We start from the raw sequence: 21385 nt of genomic DNA on the forward strand, positions 1-21385 counted from the left end.
AGACTCCAGATGGTGAGTGCCATTCCTTTTTTCTGCTCTCCCTTTTTTCTTGCACAAACCTGGTGTCAGGTTTGCTGTAAGACATACAGTAGTATTGCATAAATCTATATGATATTTGTTAACTGATTTAAGTACTGTATTCGGCCACAAATGTAAAGACGTGGAAGTCGAAATCCATATTGAAAAAGCCTAAGGTAGGAAAATCTGCATAAAATTTCGCCCTATAAATATACCCACAGCCTAAAAAAAAACTATATATTTGCCAGTGATTGTCATTGTGAAATTTCCATTTGCATCTTGTTAATCAAAGGGGTTTTCCCATTTCTAACATGTGTCACTCACTGCTTATTAATATTTCCATGAACTGAGGCGCTCCTGTGTGTCTGGGGCCATCTGTAAACAGGCTGCTGGTTCAAATATCTCATGAAGACGCACATAATTGATCCTGTAAGGATTTTTGGAGATTATGGGTAGAAGGGTGATATGGTAATGTCTGTGGAGATAATAGTAGTTTTCTTATACTTTAATAACCAAAAGATCTGCACAGACAAAAATTCGGTAACCTTCACAAATGAACAGAAATGCTGAAAACTTAATTCATGATTTTTTCGAAAATATAGCTTTGGTTTTTAGTTGACTCTTCTGTTTTAAAAGCTGTTGCTCCTTGTGTCTTTCCTGTTTCTCCGTCCAATTTTTCATTCCTTGATCTATCTCATTGCTGAGCATTACAATACGATTCTGCATAAGGAAACAAAAATAAGTCACTATACAAGAATATCAAGACAAATATGCCAAACTTGGAATCAGACCACATCGGGGTATGTATGAATAATTTGGTATAATTCAAAGAGCATTGGCTGTAATGTATACAATAATCTATGGTTCAATAAAACAGATAAAAAACACAATGGGGTAGATTTATTAAAAGTGTCTTTAAGTTAGACAGTGTAAAGTTTAACTTTAAATGCCACAGATATATAAAAGCGTCTTATTCTGTATCCAAGTCTAACGTGCAGATAAGAACAGTAAATGTTATAATATACTTTATTAAAGAAATATGTTCATGTGACCTCCTGTTCCCCTCCTGTCTTTCTTTCTTATGTAAGCAATTAGTGTAAATCGGCTTTCTGTTCTGTACAGTACACAAAAAAGACATTCAGCTGATAGATAAACCAGATAAAGTCCTAATGACTCAGTCCTAAGTTATTTACAGACAGTCCCTGGATAGTATAATCTCCCCAGAGAGCTGAATCACAAAGGGAAATATTCTGCAGGCATGGAAGGTGTAAGGCACCCTGGTACAGGATCTGGTCTTGTAATAGTTTTTTTATGGTCTCCTTTCCCTAAAAAGTGATGAGCAGCGAGTGCTTCAGGGGGCATCACCAGAACCCCTCTAGGCTCCAGCTGCACAGGCAATAACACCCCCCTCCCCCATATACAACTTGTAGCTGATTAGCATATTTTAAAACATTTCTTTAAGAAAAGGAGACCATAAACACTATTACAAGGTCAAATGCAGCATCAGGGTGCAAAGAGGATTCAGTATGAATTGGATGGTAAATTATGTCTAACCCCGCTTTCCTTATCTCTATGCTGCTTCAGATATACTGTAGGGACAGAAAAAAGGCACAGACAGTTAACCATTTAATTTCTACAATAAAAAAATGACAGTGCACTCTACAGGTTCAGAAGGTATAGGCTCCCCCTATCCCTTTTATAGGAACATAACTAACACTTAGCAAATGTTTATACCTTCCAGGTACCAAAAAGGGTTGGTTTAATCATTTGTAGGTTGGGAGAGCTGTGTATTCAAAGCACGACTGCCTCTGGTGAAAATTATCACAAAATAATTGGGTGTCTATGTGGATTCTATTTAAAAACACAACAAAACAACGTGTTGGAACAAAGTCCTCTGCAGGTCAGATAATCTTGAAGTGATGAATGTTATAATAGGGCCTGCATATCCTTCTCCGAATTGTTGAACAACTACTTTAATTGACCATCACCTAATGCAGCGATGGTGAACCTTCTAGAGACTGAGTGCCCAAATTGCGACTCAAAGCCCACTTATTTATTGCAAAGTGCCAACAGGGCAATTTAAGCAGTAACTTATTGCTCCCTGTTCTGCCAACAGTATCTTCGACTTAATGGACACCAATAGCATTTAAAGATAGAGGGCAAATTTGTATTATTATTGTAACATCCCTACAGTCCTTCGGGCAAACTGTGCAAGAGGGCAAGGTCCTGAGTGCCTACAGAGAGGGCTACAAGTGCCACCTCTGGAAGCCGTGCTATAGGTTCACCACCACTGGCTTAATAGATATCTGACTTGAAGAAAACATAATTCTGATGTTGAAACACATTGTTGTCTTGTTCTTTTAATACAATTTAGAGACACTTAACTGTGTTGTTCTGGTCCTCTTACACAGTCGCCTCTCTAACTATTGGCGTTTTTACAAGGTTTAGGGAAGTTGGGTGTACAAATACTGTACCTAAGAAATTGTCCTGTCAATGGTTTAACCAAAAATCCTAATCTTTCCAACTTCAATTTATGTTAAATTGAACAGAGGCTTGGAAAGTAATAAGCGATTTACAACCCTGTACACAGAAAAATCACTTACAGCAAACTCTTTGTTCTCTTCTTTTCTCCTTATTTGTCCTTTCCATTGTGGAGCTGGTCGACCATCTGAAAAGAGATTATAATAATTTAAGAACAAAGAAAAAAATATTTTCAAATGCAAAAGTTAATGCACACGAACAACTTAAATCACATTTTTTTCTTTCAAAGTTATTAATGCTTATAACAATCCCACATTACCTTTGTTGAGCCACCTCTCTAAGAAGGCAAGCTATGTGATCCATTTGATGGCTACCTGTCTCCAAGTTCAGTGACAACCACGTGCAGCCACTAAAACCCCATATAGAGTTCAACTACATGTGTTCTCCATCCACACTTACATGACCTCCGAAAACAATGGATTCTGTTGTTTCCATATCTCTATGCCTCTCCCTCTTCCCATGTCCAATACTCTTCCCGAATCTCTTGCCTTCCTGATATCAGAAGACAGCTGCCTTGTCTGGTGCTGCCATCTGCTGGCTGAATGATGTTTCCTCTATCACTATTAACCCCTTAAGGACGCAGCCATTTTGCAGGTTAAGGCTCAGCCCGATTTTTTGGATTCTGACCTGCGTTGCTTTATATGGTTATAACTTTTGAACACTGTTACTTATCAAAACGATTCTGAGATTGTTTTTTCCCCACATGTTGTACTTCATTTTAGTGGTAAATTTTGGCTGATAAGTTTTGCGTTTATTTACAAAAAAAAAGAAAATATGATAAATTTTTTGAAAAATTTGCCATTTTCGAAATTCAAAATCATTGCGTTTCCAGACAGATAGATTTACCACCTAAATAAGTTGCTGAATAACATTTCCCATTTGTCTACTTTACATTTTCATAATTTCTGAAATGTCTGGATAATTTATTTTGATGTCACGCGGCTTACAAAAAGAATATCGCTTTTCCGGATTTTCAGAATTGACTATTTTGGGGATAAATACAGTTTGGAATGAAATTTTACATATTTAGCATCAAAACCCCCTATATAACCAACCCATTTTCAAATCTGCACCCCTCAAGCTATCAGAAACAGCTTTTACGATGATTGTTAACCCCTTGAGATCTTCATAGTAATTGAATCAAAATGGAGGTGAAATTTAGAATGGTCAAATTGTTCCCTTATACCAGGGGTCAGGAACCTTTTTGGCTGAGAGAGCCATAAGCGCCATATATTTTAAAATATAATTCTGCGAGAGCCGTACAATATGCTTAAAGGGACACTGACAGAACAATGGCTCCAGCAGTCATTAGTACAGCAAGGAGTGTTCCTCCCCCCCTGTACTAAGCTTCCACTGGACCAAAACAATTGTAATTCCCTGTAAAATAAAAAATAGATAATTTACATTCGAGCTTGTCCCAATACAGACGCCAACCAATGCAGAACATCCCCATACATTAGCCAACCAATGCAGAACATCCCTATACAGACGCCAACCAATGCAGAACATCCCTATACAGACGCCAACCGCTGCAGAACATCCCTATACAGACGCCAACCAATGCAGAACATCCCTATACAGACGCCAACCAATGCAGAACATCCCTATACAGACGCCAACCAATGCAGAACATCCTTATACAGACGCCAACCAATGCAGAACATCCCCATACATTAGCCAACCAATGCAGAACATCCTTATACAGACGCCAACCGCTGCAGAACATCCCTATACAGACGCCAACCGCTGCAGAACATCCCTATACAGACGCCAACCGCTGCAGAACATCCTTATACAGACGCCAACCAATGCAGAACATCCCTATACAGACGCCAACCGCTGCAGAACATCCCTATACAGACGCCAACCGCTGCAGAACATCCCTATACAGACGCCAACCAATGCAGAACATCCTTATACAGACGCCAACCGCTGCAGAACATCCCTATACAGACGCCAACCAATGCAGAACATCCCTATACAGACGCCAACCAATGCAGAACATCCCTATACAGACGCCAACCAATGCAGAACATCCTTATACAGACGCCAACCAATGCAGAACATCCCTATACAGACGCCAACCAATGCAGAACATCCTTATACAGACGCCAACCGCTGCAGAACATCCTTATACAGACGCCAACCAATGCAGAACATCCTTATACAGACGCCAACTGCAGCAGAACATCCCTATACAGACGCCAACCAATGCAGAACATCCTTATACAGACGCCAACCGCTGCAGAACATCCCTATACAGATGCCAACCAATGCAGAACATCCTTATACAGACGCCAACTGCAGCAGAACATCCTTATACAGACGCCAACCGCTGCAGAACATCCCCATACAGATGCCAACCGCTGCAGAACATCCCTATACAGACGCCAACCAATGCAGAACATCCCTATACAGACGCCAACCAATGCAGAACATCCTTATACAGACGCCAACCGCTGCAGAACATCCCTATACAGACGCCAACCGCTGCAGAACATCCCTATACAGACGCCAACCGCTGCAGAACATCCTTATACAGACGCCAACCAATGCAGAACATCCCTATACAGACGCCAACCGCTGCAGAACATCCCTATACAGACGCCAACCGCTGCAGAACATCCCTATACAGACGCCAACCAATGCAGAACATCCTTATACAGACGCCAACCGCTGCAGAACATCCCTATACAGACGCCAACCAATGCAGAACATCCCTATACAGACGCCAACCAATGCAGAACATCCCTATACAGACGCCAACCAATGCAGAACATCCTTATACAGACGCCAACCAATGCAGAACATCCCTATACAGACGCCAACCAATGCAGAACATCCTTATACAGACGCCAACCGCTGCAGAACATCCTTATACAGACGCCAACCAATGCAGAACATCCTTATACAGACGCCAACCAATGCAGAACATCCTTATACAGACGCCAACTGCAGCAGAACATCCCTATACAGACGCCAACCAATGCAGAACATCCTTATACAGACGCCAACCGCTGCAGAACATCCCTATACAGATGCCAACCAATGCAGAACATCCTTATACAGACGCCAACTGCAGCAGAACATCCTTATACAGACGCCAACCGCTGCAGAACATCCCCATACAGATGCCAACCGCTGCAGAACATCCCTATACAGATGCCAACCAATGCAGAACATCCCTATACAGATGCCAACATGTGTCTAAGCTGCTGCATAACCTCACATTAATGTAGAAATGCAGTGGTGGGGGAAGATATGTGAGGATGATGCAGCTATGAAGCTCTCAGGAGAGCTTCATAGCTGCACACAGGACACTAAGGGGTTAAGGCAGAGTGTGAGGAGACACTGGGGGGAGGGAGCACTTATCTCTGGCTGATCCCCGGCTGCTGACTCCTTCTCCTTGGACTCCTTCTCCTTCATGTCTCCGGAGTGTGCAGCTCTCTGGTGGTCTCTGTCTGAATCTCCCGCGCTGCTACATCCAGCCCCGGGATTGGCTGCAGACAGTCTCCTCCCCTCCCTCTCACACACGGAGGAGACTGCTGCAGGGAAGGAGAGGGAGGCGCCGCCCCTGAATTAACCCCGCGGACCCTGCGCTGCTCTGCAGAATACATCCAGGGGCATAACTACAGCCGGGGGCACAACAGCCTGGTCTTGACAGGCAGCGTAGCAGTTGCTGCGGCTGTAGTTAAGCCCCTGGATAGGAGCCCCGGCTGCGAGCCAGATGCGGCCATCAAAAGAGCCATATCTGGCTCGCGAGCCATAGGTTCCCGACCCCTGCCTTATACGTTCATTTAGCCCTAAAATTTACACATTTCCAAAATATAAAAAGAGAAAACCCACCATACAATTTGTTCTGCAATTTCTCCTGAGTACAAAGACCCCCCACATGTGGCCGTTACTTGTTTTATGGGCGCACAGCGAGACACAGAAGGGAAGGAGCGCCCTGCAGCTGCCAGGATTTTAGTTTCCTCATTGGCCCCTTTTGAAGGCTATAAAATTTTCACTTTTCCGTTATTGGGGCCATGTGACGGCATTTTTTTTGCGGGATGAGATGCTTTTTCCATTGTTACCATTTTGGGGTTGGTATCACCTATTGTTGAAAATTTAGGAACTTTTTTTGAGGGCAGGAGTAGAAAAGCATCAATTCTGTACTGGATTTTTTACTCTTTTTTTTTTGGTGTTCACCGTATAGACCAGGGGTCAGGAACCTTTTTGGCTGAGAGAGCCATAAGCGCCATATATTTTAAAATATAATTCTGCGAGAGCCGTACAATATGCTTAAAGGGACACTGACAGAACAATGGCTCCAGCAGTCATTAGTACAGCAAGGAGTGTTCCTCCCCCCCTGTACTAAGCTTCCACTGGACCAAAACAATTGTAATTCCCTGTAAAATAAAAAATAGATAATTTACATTCGAGCTTGTCCCAATACAGACGCCAACCAATGCAGAACATCCCCATACATTAGCCAACCAATGCAGAACATCCCTATACAGACGCCAACCAATGCAGAACATCCCTATACAGACGCCAACCGCTGCAGAACATCCCTATACAGACGCCAACCAATGCAGAACATCCCTATACAGACGCCAACCAATGCAGAACATCCCTATACAGACGCCAACCAATGCAGAACATCCTTATACAGACGCCAACCAATGCAGAACATCCCCATACATTAGCCAACCAATGCAGAACATCCTTATACAGACGCCAACCGCTGCAGAACATCCCTATACAGACGCCAACCGCTGCAGAACATCCCTATACAGACGCCAACCGCTGCAGAACATCCTTATACAGACGCCAACCAATGCAGAACATCCCTATACAGACGCCAACCGCTGCAGAACATCCCTATACAGACGCCAACCGCTGCAGAACATCCCTATACAGACGCCAACCAATGCAGAACATCCTTATACAGACGCCAACCGCTGCAGAACATCCCTATACAGACGCCAACCAATGCAGAACATCCCTATACAGACGCCAACCAATGCAGAACATCCCTATACAGACGCCAACCAATGCAGAACATCCTTATACAGACGCCAACCAATGCAGAACATCCCTATACAGACGCCAACCAATGCAGAACATCCTTATACAGACGCCAACCGCTGCAGAACATCCTTATACAGACGCCAACCAATGCAGAACATCCTTATACAGACGCCAACTGCAGCAGAACATCCCTATACAGACGCCAACCAATGCAGAACATCCTTATACAGACGCCAACCGCTGCAGAACATCCCTATACAGATGCCAACCAATGCAGAACATCCTTATACAGACGCCAACTGCAGCAGAACATCCTTATACAGACGCCAACCGCTGCAGAACATCCCCATACAGATGCCAACCGCTGCAGAACATCCCTATACAGACGCCAACCAATGCAGAACATCCCTATACAGACGCCAACCAATGCAGAACATCCTTATACAGACGCCAACCGCTGCAGAACATCCCTATACAGACGCCAACCGCTGCAGAACATCCCTATACAGACGCCAACCGCTGCAGAACATCCTTATACAGACGCCAACCAATGCAGAACATCCCTATACAGACGCCAACCGCTGCAGAACATCCCTATACAGACGCCAACCGCTGCAGAACATCCCTATACAGACGCCAACCAATGCAGAACATCCTTATACAGACGCCAACCGCTGCAGAACATCCCTATACAGACGCCAACCAATGCAGAACATCCCTATACAGACGCCAACCAATGCAGAACATCCCTATACAGACGCCAACCAATGCAGAACATCCTTATACAGACGCCAACCAATGCAGAACATCCCTATACAGACGCCAACCAATGCAGAACATCCTTATACAGACGCCAACCGCTGCAGAACATCCTTATACAGACGCCAACCAATGCAGAACATCCTTATACAGACGCCAACCAATGCAGAACATCCTTATACAGACGCCAACTGCAGCAGAACATCCCTATACAGACGCCAACCAATGCAGAACATCCTTATACAGACGCCAACCGCTGCAGAACATCCCTATACAGATGCCAACCAATGCAGAACATCCTTATACAGACGCCAACTGCAGCAGAACATCCTTATACAGACGCCAACCGCTGCAGAACATCCCCATACAGATGCCAACCGCTGCAGAACATCCCTATACAGATGCCAACCAATGCAGAACATCCCTATACAGATGCCAACATGTGTCTAAGCTGCTGCATAACCTCACATTAATGTAGAAATGCAGTGGTGGGGGAAGATATGTGAGGATGATGCAGCTATGAAGCTCTCAGGAGAGCTTCATAGCTGCACACAGGACACTAAGGGGTTAAGGCAGAGTGTGAGGAGACACTGGGGGGAGGGAGCACTTATCTCTGGCTGATCCCCGGCTGCTGACTCCTTCTCCTTGGACTCCTTCTCCTTCATGTCTCCGGAGTGTGCAGCTCTCTGGTGGTCTCTGTCTGAATCTCCCGCGCTGCTACATCCAGCCCCGGGATTGGCTGCAGACAGTCTCCTCCCCTCCCTCTCACACACGGAGGAGACTGCTGCAGGGAAGGAGAGGGAGGCGCCGCCCCTGAATTAACCCCGCGGACCCTGCGCTGCTCTGCAGAATACATCCAGGGGCATAACTACAGCCGGGGGCACAACAGCCTGGTCTTGACAGGCAGCGTAGCAGTTGCTGCGGCTGTAGTTAAGCCCCTGGATAGGAGCCCCGGCTGCGAGCCAGATGCGGCCATCAAAAGAGCCATATCTGGCTCGCGAGCCATAGGTTCCCGACCCCTGGTATAGACTAATAATCCTGTTATCTTTATTCTATGGGTCGATACGATTACGGGGATACCAGACTTGAATATATTTTCTTATGTTTTACTAAATTTGTCAAACAAAACCCTAATGTGGGGAAAAATCTATCATTTATGTATTGCCGTCTTCCAAGTGGCATAACATTGTTACTTTTTTGGCTACGGAGCTGGTTGATGGCTTATTTTTTGCGGGACATGTTGTAATTTGCACCAGTATCATGTCGGAGTACACATGGTTTTTTGATCGCATTTTATAGCATTTTTTGTGGGATTGAATAGCTAAAAATCATAATTTTTGGAAGGTTTATAGCAGTTTTTTTTTACGGCGTTTATCGTGGGGGTTCAATAATGATTTACTTTTATTCTACGGGTTGTTACGGACGCGGTGATACTATATATGTGGGGTTTGTGTTATGATTTAGACTTTTTTTTTAGTTATATGTCTCTTTATATGTTTTGGGGGTTTGGGGCATTTTTAGTGATTTATTACTTTATTTTTTTATTGAATAACATTTTTTTTTTACTTTTTCACTTTTATACCATGGGACATGAAGAAGCAATCTTCTGATTGCTTCTTCATGATAATATTCTGCAATACTCATGTATTGCAGAGTATTATCAGTGTCAGCCTATACACTTGCATAGGCTGGCACTGTGCCAGTAAGATGACGTCACAGACGCCATCTTACTGGCAATTCTAGCAAGTAACTCTGGGGTCCAGATCGGACCCCAGAGTTACTATAGCAACGATCGGCGCCCCCCGAAAACGGTTCGGGGGGGCCGATCGTGGGGGAAAGACCCCCCAGAGGCATGTTAGATGCCGCGGTCGCGCTGACCGCGGCATTTAACGGGTTAAGCACCCGCGATCGGAGTCAACTCCGATCGCGGGTGTTACACTGGGGTGCCGGCTATTAGTTACAGCCGGCACCCCGTGTTTCCCGATGCCGGTTCGGCTCAGATCTTGAGCTGAACCGGCATGGGCTCAGCGTCCGATATATCGGACGCTGAGCGCTAAGTCATTGAGCTCAGCGTCCGATATATCGGACGCTGAGCGTTAAGGGGTTAAAGTCTGCCAGTCCTCAGAAAAAGAGTAGTCAAGGAGCTCTGGAAAGGAACAGGTTGCCCACACAAGCTCCTACATTCCCTGTATAAACACCACTCCTGCATAACCAGTGTTATCTGTGTATTCCACCAACATCCACAATTTATTCACACCCCAGAGATATGAAATAACATTTCTTGCAGGCAGGGGCCAAAATTGCAGTTGTAGCTACTGAGCATGTGCAGTTTGCGGGCAATGTAGTATCGGCTACTTTGTCCATACACTCCAGGGATCAGACACCGATTTCTTTACATCTCAGTTTCATTCAAGTTTATGTCTTTCTTATAGAGAAATTGCATCATTTTTATATTCCCAGTCATCTCAATCAAATACAATTCTGTAAAAGTAAAATTCTGAGTGGATCGTCATGTTTTGAAAGGAAATAGCATAAAGAATTACCATGTAAATAAATCATGTACCTGCAAAACTCCAATCTGGAAGATCGGTTAAGGGGCCATATTCAGAACCACTGCGAGCAAAACCGTGCCTAAGAGAAAAAAAATAACTTTAGGAATAGAAAATGCTCTAGTTTGTCTGGGTTTAATCAAAAACATAAAAACGCCCGGGGGGGGGGGGGGGGGGGTTTGGGCTGAGGTGTTTGGTTCGGGAGTTGGTGAAGGTTAAGAAAACAACAACAAACTTAAACTTACCATCGCCGTCTCTCTGTTTTTTGTATACAGATTACAGGTTATAGGTTTATCTACACTTTTATTTTGCTTCTTAACATTCTACTAGTAGCTGACACATATAAAAAGAGAGCTGAGAGATGATGAGATCCACAAGATGGATATAACACACAATGACACTCTCAGCTCTGCTATCTCACTTATAACACACACAGAGTCAGCACTGATACGTGCCTCCCTCCTAGATAAAGATCTTATCTTTCTGTAGCTAATAGAAAAAGTTTTTGCACAGCGCTTCTGCTGGTCAGCAGTAAGTGCCAGTGTCTGAGCTGGTCTTGTAATGCAGGAGGAGGGGCAGGAGGCAGAGAGCATTGAAGTGTGCAGACAAGAGAAGCTATTCATGAGAAGAGTCCGACCATAGACAGAAGATTCACAGTCGGATCCAGGGGCAAGCAAATTGTTAACACTAGAACTGATAGAGACAAGTTGGAATTATATCTGTGAAATGCTGCATTTGTTAAGAACAGTGAATTAGAGAATTTTTTATTTTGTTATCCTAAGTATATTTAATATTCATGGGAATAACCCTTTAATTACTTACTTAATTCTCCATTCCTGTCCGGCACAGAGCAAAGTAGTGCTATGTAGACTTCGCTTCCATAAAAAACTGTGGCACAGTCCTGCCTGCAGGCGGGTCACTGAAAAATAAACAAGGAAAAAAAGTTCAGATTTTATATTATGACTGATATTAGAAAATAAAATGATGGCACATTGTCTGCTCATTTCTGGGGGACTCCATTTCTTGGGATTGTGCTAAGTGGACAGCCCCTTTTTCTGTGTCATAGACTTTACATTTGACACAGTTGGTTTGGATTTAGTTAATGAATAATCTCAAGAACATTTCAAAGTATATTGTGGCTAATAATTCACACCATTGCAAGGTCCAATTTCCTCAGCCAAGGCATACATTTTCTTGGATAAGTGACCTAAGATCTCTATTCTTGTACTTATTGAGTCAAAATAATTCTCCTCTAAAGAAAACATGGAAAGGATGACTATGTGGCACTGAAAATATTAGGGACAGAACAATATGAAGAGTCAAGTTGGAAAGAAGAAGGATATTATGAAACTGTCATCTCCTACAGTGATCCAAAAAACATGTCAATATCAAAGTGGGAAAAAAACTAAAAATGATAATGACATGGATTACTTTAATTCATTACTAGTCTTACAGGTACTTGGGGACCTATCAAGCCTACATCATCCACAATAGTGAGGACAGGTGATCAATGTTACTCATGGGACAATCCCTTTAAAGGGTTCACCATGCTTTCCTAAAACTACCCTAGGAGGTAAGGATAAAATGAAAGCACTTTGATATGAGCACATATGTCTAAGACACAGTGGCCCCCAAGCACCACTTTAATGAAACCTGCAACAGAATCTCAGATGTAAATGACATCAGAACCTGTCACCATTCTTATACTGATTTCACACTGTAAGGAGGAGGATGCATGAACGCTCATTAAAGGGGTTTTCCGGGTGTTTAAAAAATATATACAGGTGATCTGGCTGGGGGGGGGTACAAGACAACGGGAGTGCCGGAGAGGGTCATTTTATTTTAACAGCCTGTATATACCGTATATATATATATATATATATGTTTTTTAGTTCTTAGCAGATCTAAATAAGTGTCTAGTATGTGTCTGGTGTTCAGATTTGAGTTTTTAAGGCGCTGCCAGATCCTTCCTGGTTCCAGACTATATATGTGGGTGTATTATAAATATGTATACAAGACAACCAAAAATATATTTTACTGGGCAGCATTCTTGAAGAAACAGTGTAAAAACACACAGACTGGGAACCCGCTGATAAGGGAACGGATGGATGGAGTATATAACAGTGTTGTGGTTCCGGGCACAGTGGGTGGCAGGGGCTCAGCTGGGCAGGAAAACTAGAGCCTTTTTATTTTAGGATCAGTTGTATTCTGGAAAAATGCCATAATTTACTGACGCAGAATACCCCTTTACAGAGGAGCTGTCATCTTCCCTGACATATATGATTTAGTAAAGACCTGCATTTCCATGAGCTTCCCCGCAGTAACAATTTTCTTTTCGCCCTGGAATAATATGAATAAACGGACCCCTTGGCGGGTCCTTTCCACATATTATTTAACCTCTTAAAGACTAAAACAAATTCCAATTTTGTGTTTTTCACTCCCCCTCTTCAAAAAGCAATGACTCTTTCCATCTGCAGAGCCATATGAGGGTTTGTTTTCTGCAGACAAATTGTATTTCCTAGTGTCAGTATTAAATATTCCATGTAAGGAAACGAAAAGTTGGCAAAAAATTAAATGCAATACATAATAAAGAAGCATTTGATCCACTATCTTAGTTAACCCACGAAGGAAAGATTGGCCCTATCCTTACTTGCTGATGAGTGGGGGTCTCAGTGCTGAGAACCCCGCAGATGGGTTCTCCGTCAGATCCATAGGGATCAATGGAGCAGAAAGGTCATGCACGGCCGTCTGCTCCATTAGTCTGAGGAGCAACAAGAGATCTGACGGACCTCTCGTTTTCATGATCTGCGGGGGACCTTTGGAAAGGTTGCATGCTGCTTGTTCATAAACACATTGCACAGAGCTTCCTGAACTGTCCAGAGCAGCCGGGGGATGGTGTAACGATTGATTACTTCTGCCTGTCAAGCACAACACACTAATTACATCATTCTATGAAGCAGTGCAAGAGAAGAAGCGCCGAGTTAGGCAAAGGAGTGACTGAGCCTTATTATCCTGAATTTTATAATTGTCTTTTCAGCAAAACCACTCAGCTCAGAGATTAAACAAGATATGTTTCTGCATCAGTGTAGCTACAGCATTCTCAAGGTATGTTTGGTTCATAATGCATCAAATCAAATTGTATATTTCCTTTAAAGAGCAAGGTAAGGGGTATTTATTGTGGGATGAGGTGTAATTTTTAGCACATCAATGTATGAGATTTTTTGATTATAAAAAAAAAAATAATTTTTCATGGCTCGCAAATAAGTGGATATATACGAATTAATTATGGGGATTGTATTTATATAAATAGTTAGGGAGTGTTTTTTATAATATTCACAAGAGACAGTTTATAATATTAATTCAGGGAGTGCTGTCTATTATACATAAAATAGCAGCACTATACTGTATATTGATTTAGGGGACCCGCAATACACCCATATAAAGTTAGTGAATAAAATATTTTAATAATAAAAATGTATAGTAATTTTTGCACAGTATGTTAATTTTTTGGAAGGGGTATTTTTTATATATGTAGGTGGCACTGAGTGGTCCGTTTTTTTTTTATGCGGGAAACGCACCATGAAGTTCTGTACACAATAGAGTAGATAATCACCTGTAACTTAATGTAGTCCCTCATTTATACCTTAAGAACGCAAGAAGGAATAGTAGTGTAGGCCATGGTGTTGTTAAGAATGTAAGAGAAGAGATGAGCAGAGCCATTGAAATTCGAGTTCAGCACTGATCACGGGTGTTAACTGTTTAAATGCCACTTCCAAAGTTGCCAACAGCATCTAAACTACTGTGGGCGTGCAAGTAGTGGCACTAAACTGCGGACAGCACTGCGCATGGCCATTTTGGGGTGGAGCATTTCTCCTGAAGAAGTCATAGGGAACAGTGATTCTCCCTGAAATGACAGTACCCAGCACCGTCGGAAGGTTGGTGCCATGGGGATAAGCTCTGATGAAGTACTGAAGGACACCGCTCAACACTTATTAAGAGGGCATAATGGGTGCTTGTTGCTAAATGCAGCAAACGAAACATTGAGCAAAAATCATCATCTCCATGATCGTATCGACCCAAAGAATAAAGGTGAAGTGTCATTTGGAGCATGTAGTGAAAACTGTACCCACAACAATATGGTACAAAATGTTTTTGTCAATATCACCTCATTTGGAATTTCTTTTAGCTTCCCAGTACATTGCGAAGAATATTGAACAGTGACAATAGAAAGTACAATTTGTTACACAGAAAAACAAGCCCCCATATGTTTATATACACTGAAAAATAAAAAAAAGTTTTGGCTTTGAAAAGAAGGGGAGGAAAAACTGAAAGGGAAAATGGAAAAAGGGCATTGTCACAAGATGATGACCATTAAAAGTCACCGCCCCGGACCCATACATGGAAGGAATAGGATAAGATCTATCTTTTGCAACTCTGGCAGTCCTCACATGCACTGGGGCTGTGAAATCCCCAGCCATATGCATGACCCTATAGAAGTAAATGAGGACGTGTATAGCTTAAGAAAATACAGCTAGCACATGTTCTGATTCTTTCGTTGTGTGCAGGTAACCTTTAGCTTTCACAGGAACATATACCACACCTGAGGCGGGACCCAAGCGTAGCATACGTTCGGCTGGAAATGTAGAGGGGTGAGGACTCCTAACCCTCCCCTTTCCATAGCAAGACATGCTTCCAGGCCATACATACGCTCTTTAATTTTTCTGGTGATGGCATGGCGTTTCTCACTGAGCACAATGAACTTCTATGTTGGTCGTACGCTAGCTGCTGTTTGTACGGCATTCGGCCACCATATATGTTGTGTGAAAGGGGCCTTAGCGAATGAAGAATCTGGATTAGAACATATTTTTGTAATTAGGGTGCAATCTAAAAGAATAAAAATAAAACAGTGATTGCTCAGTAAAGTACAGTACAAGGTACTAGTTAGGGTTTATCAGGGCATTTTTGAGGTGACAGGTTCCCTATAATATAATCCACTACAACTACTGGATTACAGCCGATGAAAAAGAGAAGCAAAATAATCCTATTAACTCAGTGACATCATTCTCTGCCGGTCTAGGCATCTAGAAGACATCTAGGAGACTCCATGGCTGGACGGACACTTCGTGCTCCATAGAGATGTATGACAGGCGCCGTGCACACAGCTGCACGGTGTACACTCATCTACAGATATATGTATACGCTATAGGAGACAAGGACATTACAGCTTAGGTACTAAAGGGCAAGATACCCAGCGTTATAGGATACAGCGACACACTACACTTTCACCTCCTCACCTATCGTGGGCGCCGCCATCTTGCCCTGTAGTGTCCGATGTCAGGGGAAGGGAGGAGCTTCCGTAGTAGGGGGCGTGGTGGACTGTGTACACTGACTGCTAGAAGCATAGGCTGTGATGTCTGCTACACGTGACTGTGAAGGAGAAGCATCTGTCTGTGTACACATGGAGGAGATGCTATAGGATTGAAGAAATGTCAGGGGAGCTGTATTTGTAGGGATGATGTATGTTCATTATATTGGACTGTATATTGAAATGTATGTTACATAGGACTGTGGGTATGCTTTGAGCTGAGGTGATAAGAGGGACTACACCTCTGGCAGGGGCTCAAGTACATAAGACTAGATGTGTGAGTGCTGAGGTGGAAAGGGATGTTACATGGGACTGCATGTCTGGTGGGGGCAGAAGTTGCAAGAGTTGTATGTTAAATGGGACTGCAAGTCTCATGGGGGCAGAGGTGGCAATATGTGTATGTTACATGGGACTGTATTAATGGTAGGGACTGAGGTGACAAGAGATATATGTCACATGGAACTGCATGCCTGGTGAGGAAGAGAAAAATGTTACATAGTACTGCACGTGTGGTGGAGGCTGAGGTGGTAAGAGATGTATGTTGCATGGAACTACATGTCTAGCAGGTGGTAAGAGATGTATGTTACATGGGACTGCACATGTGGTGGGGGCTGAGGTGGTAAGAGATGTATGTTACATGTGTGGTGGAGGCTGAGGTGGTAAGAGCTGTATGTTGCATGGGACTACATGTCTAGCAGGTGCTGAGGTGACAAGATATGTTATATGGGACTGCTTGTCTGTTGGGGCTGAGGTGGCAAGAATGGTGGCTGAGAACACACATCCCCCTTATTCTTCGGGCCTTAAAAAAATCACATACGTATGAGACTTTTTTTTCTTCCTCTCCCTTTGCTGGCTGATGACATGTTTCTGCAGCTCACAGTTCAAATAGAAGGTCTTGATAGATGTCGCAGCAGTAATGAGCGGGCCGGTGCCAGAAATTAACAAAACTGCACCTAAAACCACCTCAAAATTGATTGCGATGCAGTTGTAACTGCAACGTCTGACTGCACCCTCAGGGGTACGCATGGTCATTTAATTATTGTTTTTATAGACACTTTCTGAACGCACGGGTTCTGAGAGATGCAGGAAGTGAGTTAGGGCTGTCCGGATATGGCACAACACTGGCTCACAACCCTCAATGCTGAACCTTATCAGCCCAGATTTTAAGATCCTTCCTGTGTTTGATGATGTTGAAGATTCCCCCATACAAAGACAATGGGCACAAGTGGTGGTGCGCTGATTATAATAGGTACAGACACACCCCTTCGCACCTGTAGGCACTAGGGACCCTCCTACCTGAAATCAGATCCAGGACTTTGGAGGAGTTCGAGCTTCTCAATCAGAAGCCCTACAGTCAGGGTTCTGGGCTCATAGGATCCGTATCAATACCTGGATCCCATTAATACCAGACATGACCAATTTTTTATGCTCCCATTTAGAGATATTTATATTGGTTTGGGATTTATATGACCCTTTGTCTGAAAGTGGAGGAAAAACCTTTTGAAACAGCCGATGTCAGAACGTCTCAATAAATGCTTTGAGACTCAATTAAGCTATTCGAGATGAGGCTGGATAACTGGTACTTGTACTGATGAAAATAATGCTCCCTCCCCCAGGTACATTCATTTTCCTATATTTTCATCACAGCTGCTAATAATCTTTTTTATATTTTGATAGAACGGGATGATTTAACCCCTTCGCGCTGCAGGATGTAACAGTACAGTCAGTCCCCGGGTTACGAACAAGATCGGTTCTGCCGGTTTGTTCTTACATTGAATTTGTATGTACGTTGGAACTGTATATTTTATTATTGTAACCGCAGACAGAATTTTTTTGGTCTCTGTGACAATTGGATTTTAAAAATTTTGGGGGTGTCATAAGAACCAGGATTAACAATAAAGCTTCATTACAGACACCTGTGATAACTGTTACAGCTGTTTATTGTAGCCTAGGACTAAAGTACAGTAAATTACCAACATCCAGAGGTCCGTTTGTAACTAGGGGTTGTCTGTAAGTTGGGTATTCTTAAGTAGGGGACCGCCTGTATGTCCTTGCTGGATGACTTCTGGCACAGGGTTGTGCTATCATGTCCAGTTTCTGGCATCAGCTCACGAGCATAGCCGGCACCAGAAGCAGTGGGTTTCAGCTGACACCGTGCTCTAACACGAGCAATAGGAGCTGTCTCTGATCGCGAGTGTTACAGGGAACCTGTCATCAGAAATAAGCCTAATAAACCACTACCAGTATGTTGACAAGCTGTTGAGCAGCTTCTACATCATGTTTCTTTCATGGCCCAGCTTGGTTGAATCATCCAGAAAATCAACATTAAAGTGAGATGTAAGTTGGATGTATTAAATCAGGGAGGCAGAGAATTTAACACTGAAGTCAAGCTCTTGCTGCCATTGAAAATCTACTCCTTGTAGCTCTGAGCCCTGAACTCTTCCAGCTCATTTGAATATCTTTATAAAGTCTTTTTTTAGAAGAACGCCAATGTCCAAAGATTTCATAAAAGCGAGATCACCCCCGGACAGATGGGATAGGCAAGTAAGTTTGGGGCATCTTCCATCATGAAATCTAATGGTAGATGTTCTTTAAGGAATTAATCAAGGGGAAAGGAACCATTTTCATACTGCACTTACCTTAAAAAAAAGTGTAATGGCTAAATACCCAGTGGAAACATCACAATTTTTAGATGAATATGGCAGCTTAGCGTCTAATATGTCATATCCTTCTTGTGCTACTATAAAAAGCCAGCTCTCTCCCTATTATGCTGTGTTTCATGATTTTATTAATGCTCTATATAGAGAGTCATAGGGAGGCTCTATAAATGGTGGCTGACGGGGGGGGGGGGGGGTGTCTGGTGGCTAAAGGGGGGGACTGTCACTAATTGCTTAAAGGGAGGATATATGACTGGTGGCTAAACTGGTGTTTCTGTGAGAGTAAGCTTTGTGACTGATGTCTAAAAGGGGCACTGTGACTGCAGGCTAATAGGGAACATTGTGAATGTTGTATAAAGGAGATCACTTTGACTATAGATTACTGAGGGGCACTATAATTATATTTGCTACTGTACTATATATGGAGGAAGTGCAGAACCTGTACATGTTTGTTTTGCAAAATGTACAGAGACGAGTTGTTGTTGTTGAAACTGACATGGCGATTTTTAAGATGAAAGAAAATGTCTCCAATGAATGACGTCATCTGTCTAATTGTGCAACTGAATATCAGTCCCCCTCACTTTAGCGTGCAAGAGGCTTTACAGTAAGTGCTTGTATTACCCATGATCTCACAATTCTGCAGGATCTCCCCTGCGCTTTTTGTTGTTCATTTAACCTATAGAGCCACAGTGTCAGTACACAAAAAAAATACTTTGAGGTTCATGGAATCTTGAGGATAGTTGCTGTCATTGTGTGTTATACCCATCTCATAATAATAATTCCTTTATTTATATAGCTCACACAGATTACGCAGCGCTGCACAGAGCTTGCCAAATCGGTCCCGGTCACCAATGGGGCTCACAGTCTAATCAACCTGCCAGTATGTTTTTGAGTGTGGGTTGAAAGCAGAGGAAACCCACGCAAACACAAAGAGAACATACAAACTCTTTGTAGATGTTGACCCTGGAACTTGAACCCAAATGAAAGTGTAGATGAACCTGGGCCCTGAAAATCTAACCACATTGTCAGCACACAGCATCTCACGGCAGTAGAGGGACTATAATGAGTCGGCTTACGGAGTCTTCGCCCACACCCTGAAATTTTACACTGACAAACACTAAGTTACAGGAGCTACAATATCAATAAAACTGCATAAAATTGTAAAGTAAGAGGGCAAAAAAGCTGGTTTTTGTGTAAACATCACTAAGGGGTCAACATTTGAGAACTTTCTTTCATGCTCAAACTCCTTTAAGATGGGTGCTTTGAGTTTTTTGGGGAAAGGAAACAACTTTTATTTTTGTTTTGGACATGCATTGTCGCTATAATACTATCCTTATATACCTATCCCTATAATACTATGGAAGTGTATCACTACTCGAGTGTAAATTATTAAGAGCCACTGTTCACAATACTCACTATGTTGACAGATATGAGCACTGTCCGCTATCACAGTGTACCCTTGCATTGCCAAAATGTTGGTGCCATAGCAAGTTGACTGCCCTGCTGGCTATTACATAACCATTACTTTGATACTGTAACTCCTGAACTACTTTTAGCAATATCTAACCACAGTGCATGCTCCAAGGGGTTACCACTAGAGATGAGCGAGTATACTCGTCCGAGTATACTGCTCGGTCGAGTATTAGCATACTCGGACGAGTATCTCGCCGGCTCGAGATCGAGCAGTAAATTAATAAAATAAATTGAATAAAAGTATTTTTATTGTAAAAAAAAATATTACACATGTTTGCAGATGTTTTACTTGTAAGAACACATTGAAATAACACTATTCTTCACTTTCCAGGTGTTTGCGCGTGTCTCCCGCTAGGTTCGGAGATGTTCGGAACATCTGGAATGTGAAGAATATTGTTCTTTCAATGTGTTCGGCACTTAAATGGTCCTGTATTCACTGTTTTTAATGTTTTAATTCTATTCTTCACTTTGCAGCTGTGCGCGCGTATCTCCGAACCTATCAGGAGATATGCGCGCACACCTGCAATGTGAAGAATAGAATTAAAACATTAAAAACAGTGAATACAGGACCATTTAAGTGCAGAACACATTGAAAGAACAATATTCTTCACATTCCAGATGTTCGTGCACATCTCCTAACTTAGCGGGAGACACGCGCGAACACCTGCAAAGTGAAGAATAGTGTTATTTCAATGTGTTCTTACAAGTAAAACATCTGCAAACATCTGAAAATTTTTTTTTTTCACTGTTCTTTTACTGTTCAGTTTTATTTAAAAAATGCTCGGGTCTCCCATTGACTTCAATCGGGCTCGTTATTCGAGACGAGCACTCGAGCATCTGGAAAAGTTTGTCTCGAATAACGAGCACCCGGGCATTTTAGTGCTCGCTCATCTCTAGTTACCACATAGCATGGTAGTAATCCATATAACGAACCAAAAAGCTCTAGCATCCCTTGTAAATTTAGTAAGTTAAATTTATACAAATTAACACATAAAGGAAACAGTCTC

General features: G+C 42.7%; 1 protein-coding gene across 1 annotated transcript; it reads right to left on the reverse strand.

The window, feature by feature from the left end:
• Positions 1–508: 508 nt before the first annotated feature.
• MRPL52 (mitochondrial ribosomal protein L52) lies at positions 509–16335 on the reverse strand. Its single transcript, XM_072150589.1, has 5 exons — positions 16178–16335; positions 11706–11802; positions 10898–10965; positions 2622–2686; positions 509–738 (listed from the first exon to the last, which is right to left on the reverse strand). The coding sequence occupies exons 1-5, from the start codon at positions 16194–16196 to the stop codon at positions 598–600; spliced, it is 390 nt and encodes a 129-aa protein (XP_072006690.1). The 5' UTR covers positions 16197–16335; the 3' UTR covers positions 509–597.
• Between the last annotated feature and the right edge of the window lie 5050 nt (positions 16336–21385).

This window comes from Engystomops pustulosus, chromosome 1 (genome assembly GCF_040894005.1).
Source record: "Engystomops pustulosus chromosome 1, aEngPut4.maternal, whole genome shotgun sequence".
NCBI lineage: Eukaryota > Metazoa > Chordata > Amphibia > Anura > Leptodactylidae > Engystomops > Engystomops pustulosus.

Excerpts from the sequence above, each read along its gene's own strand:
- MRPL52 (XM_072150589.1), bottom strand. Across the intron at positions 2,687-10,897 it reads TCCAGATTGGAGTTTTGCAG|ATGGTCGACCAGCTCCACAA; the intron begins GTACATGATTTA and ends ATCTCTTTTCAG. Across the intron at positions 739-2,621 it reads AAGAGAACAAAGAGTTTGCT|AATCGTATTGTAATGCTCAG; the intron begins GTAAGTGATTTT and ends TTCCTTATGCAG.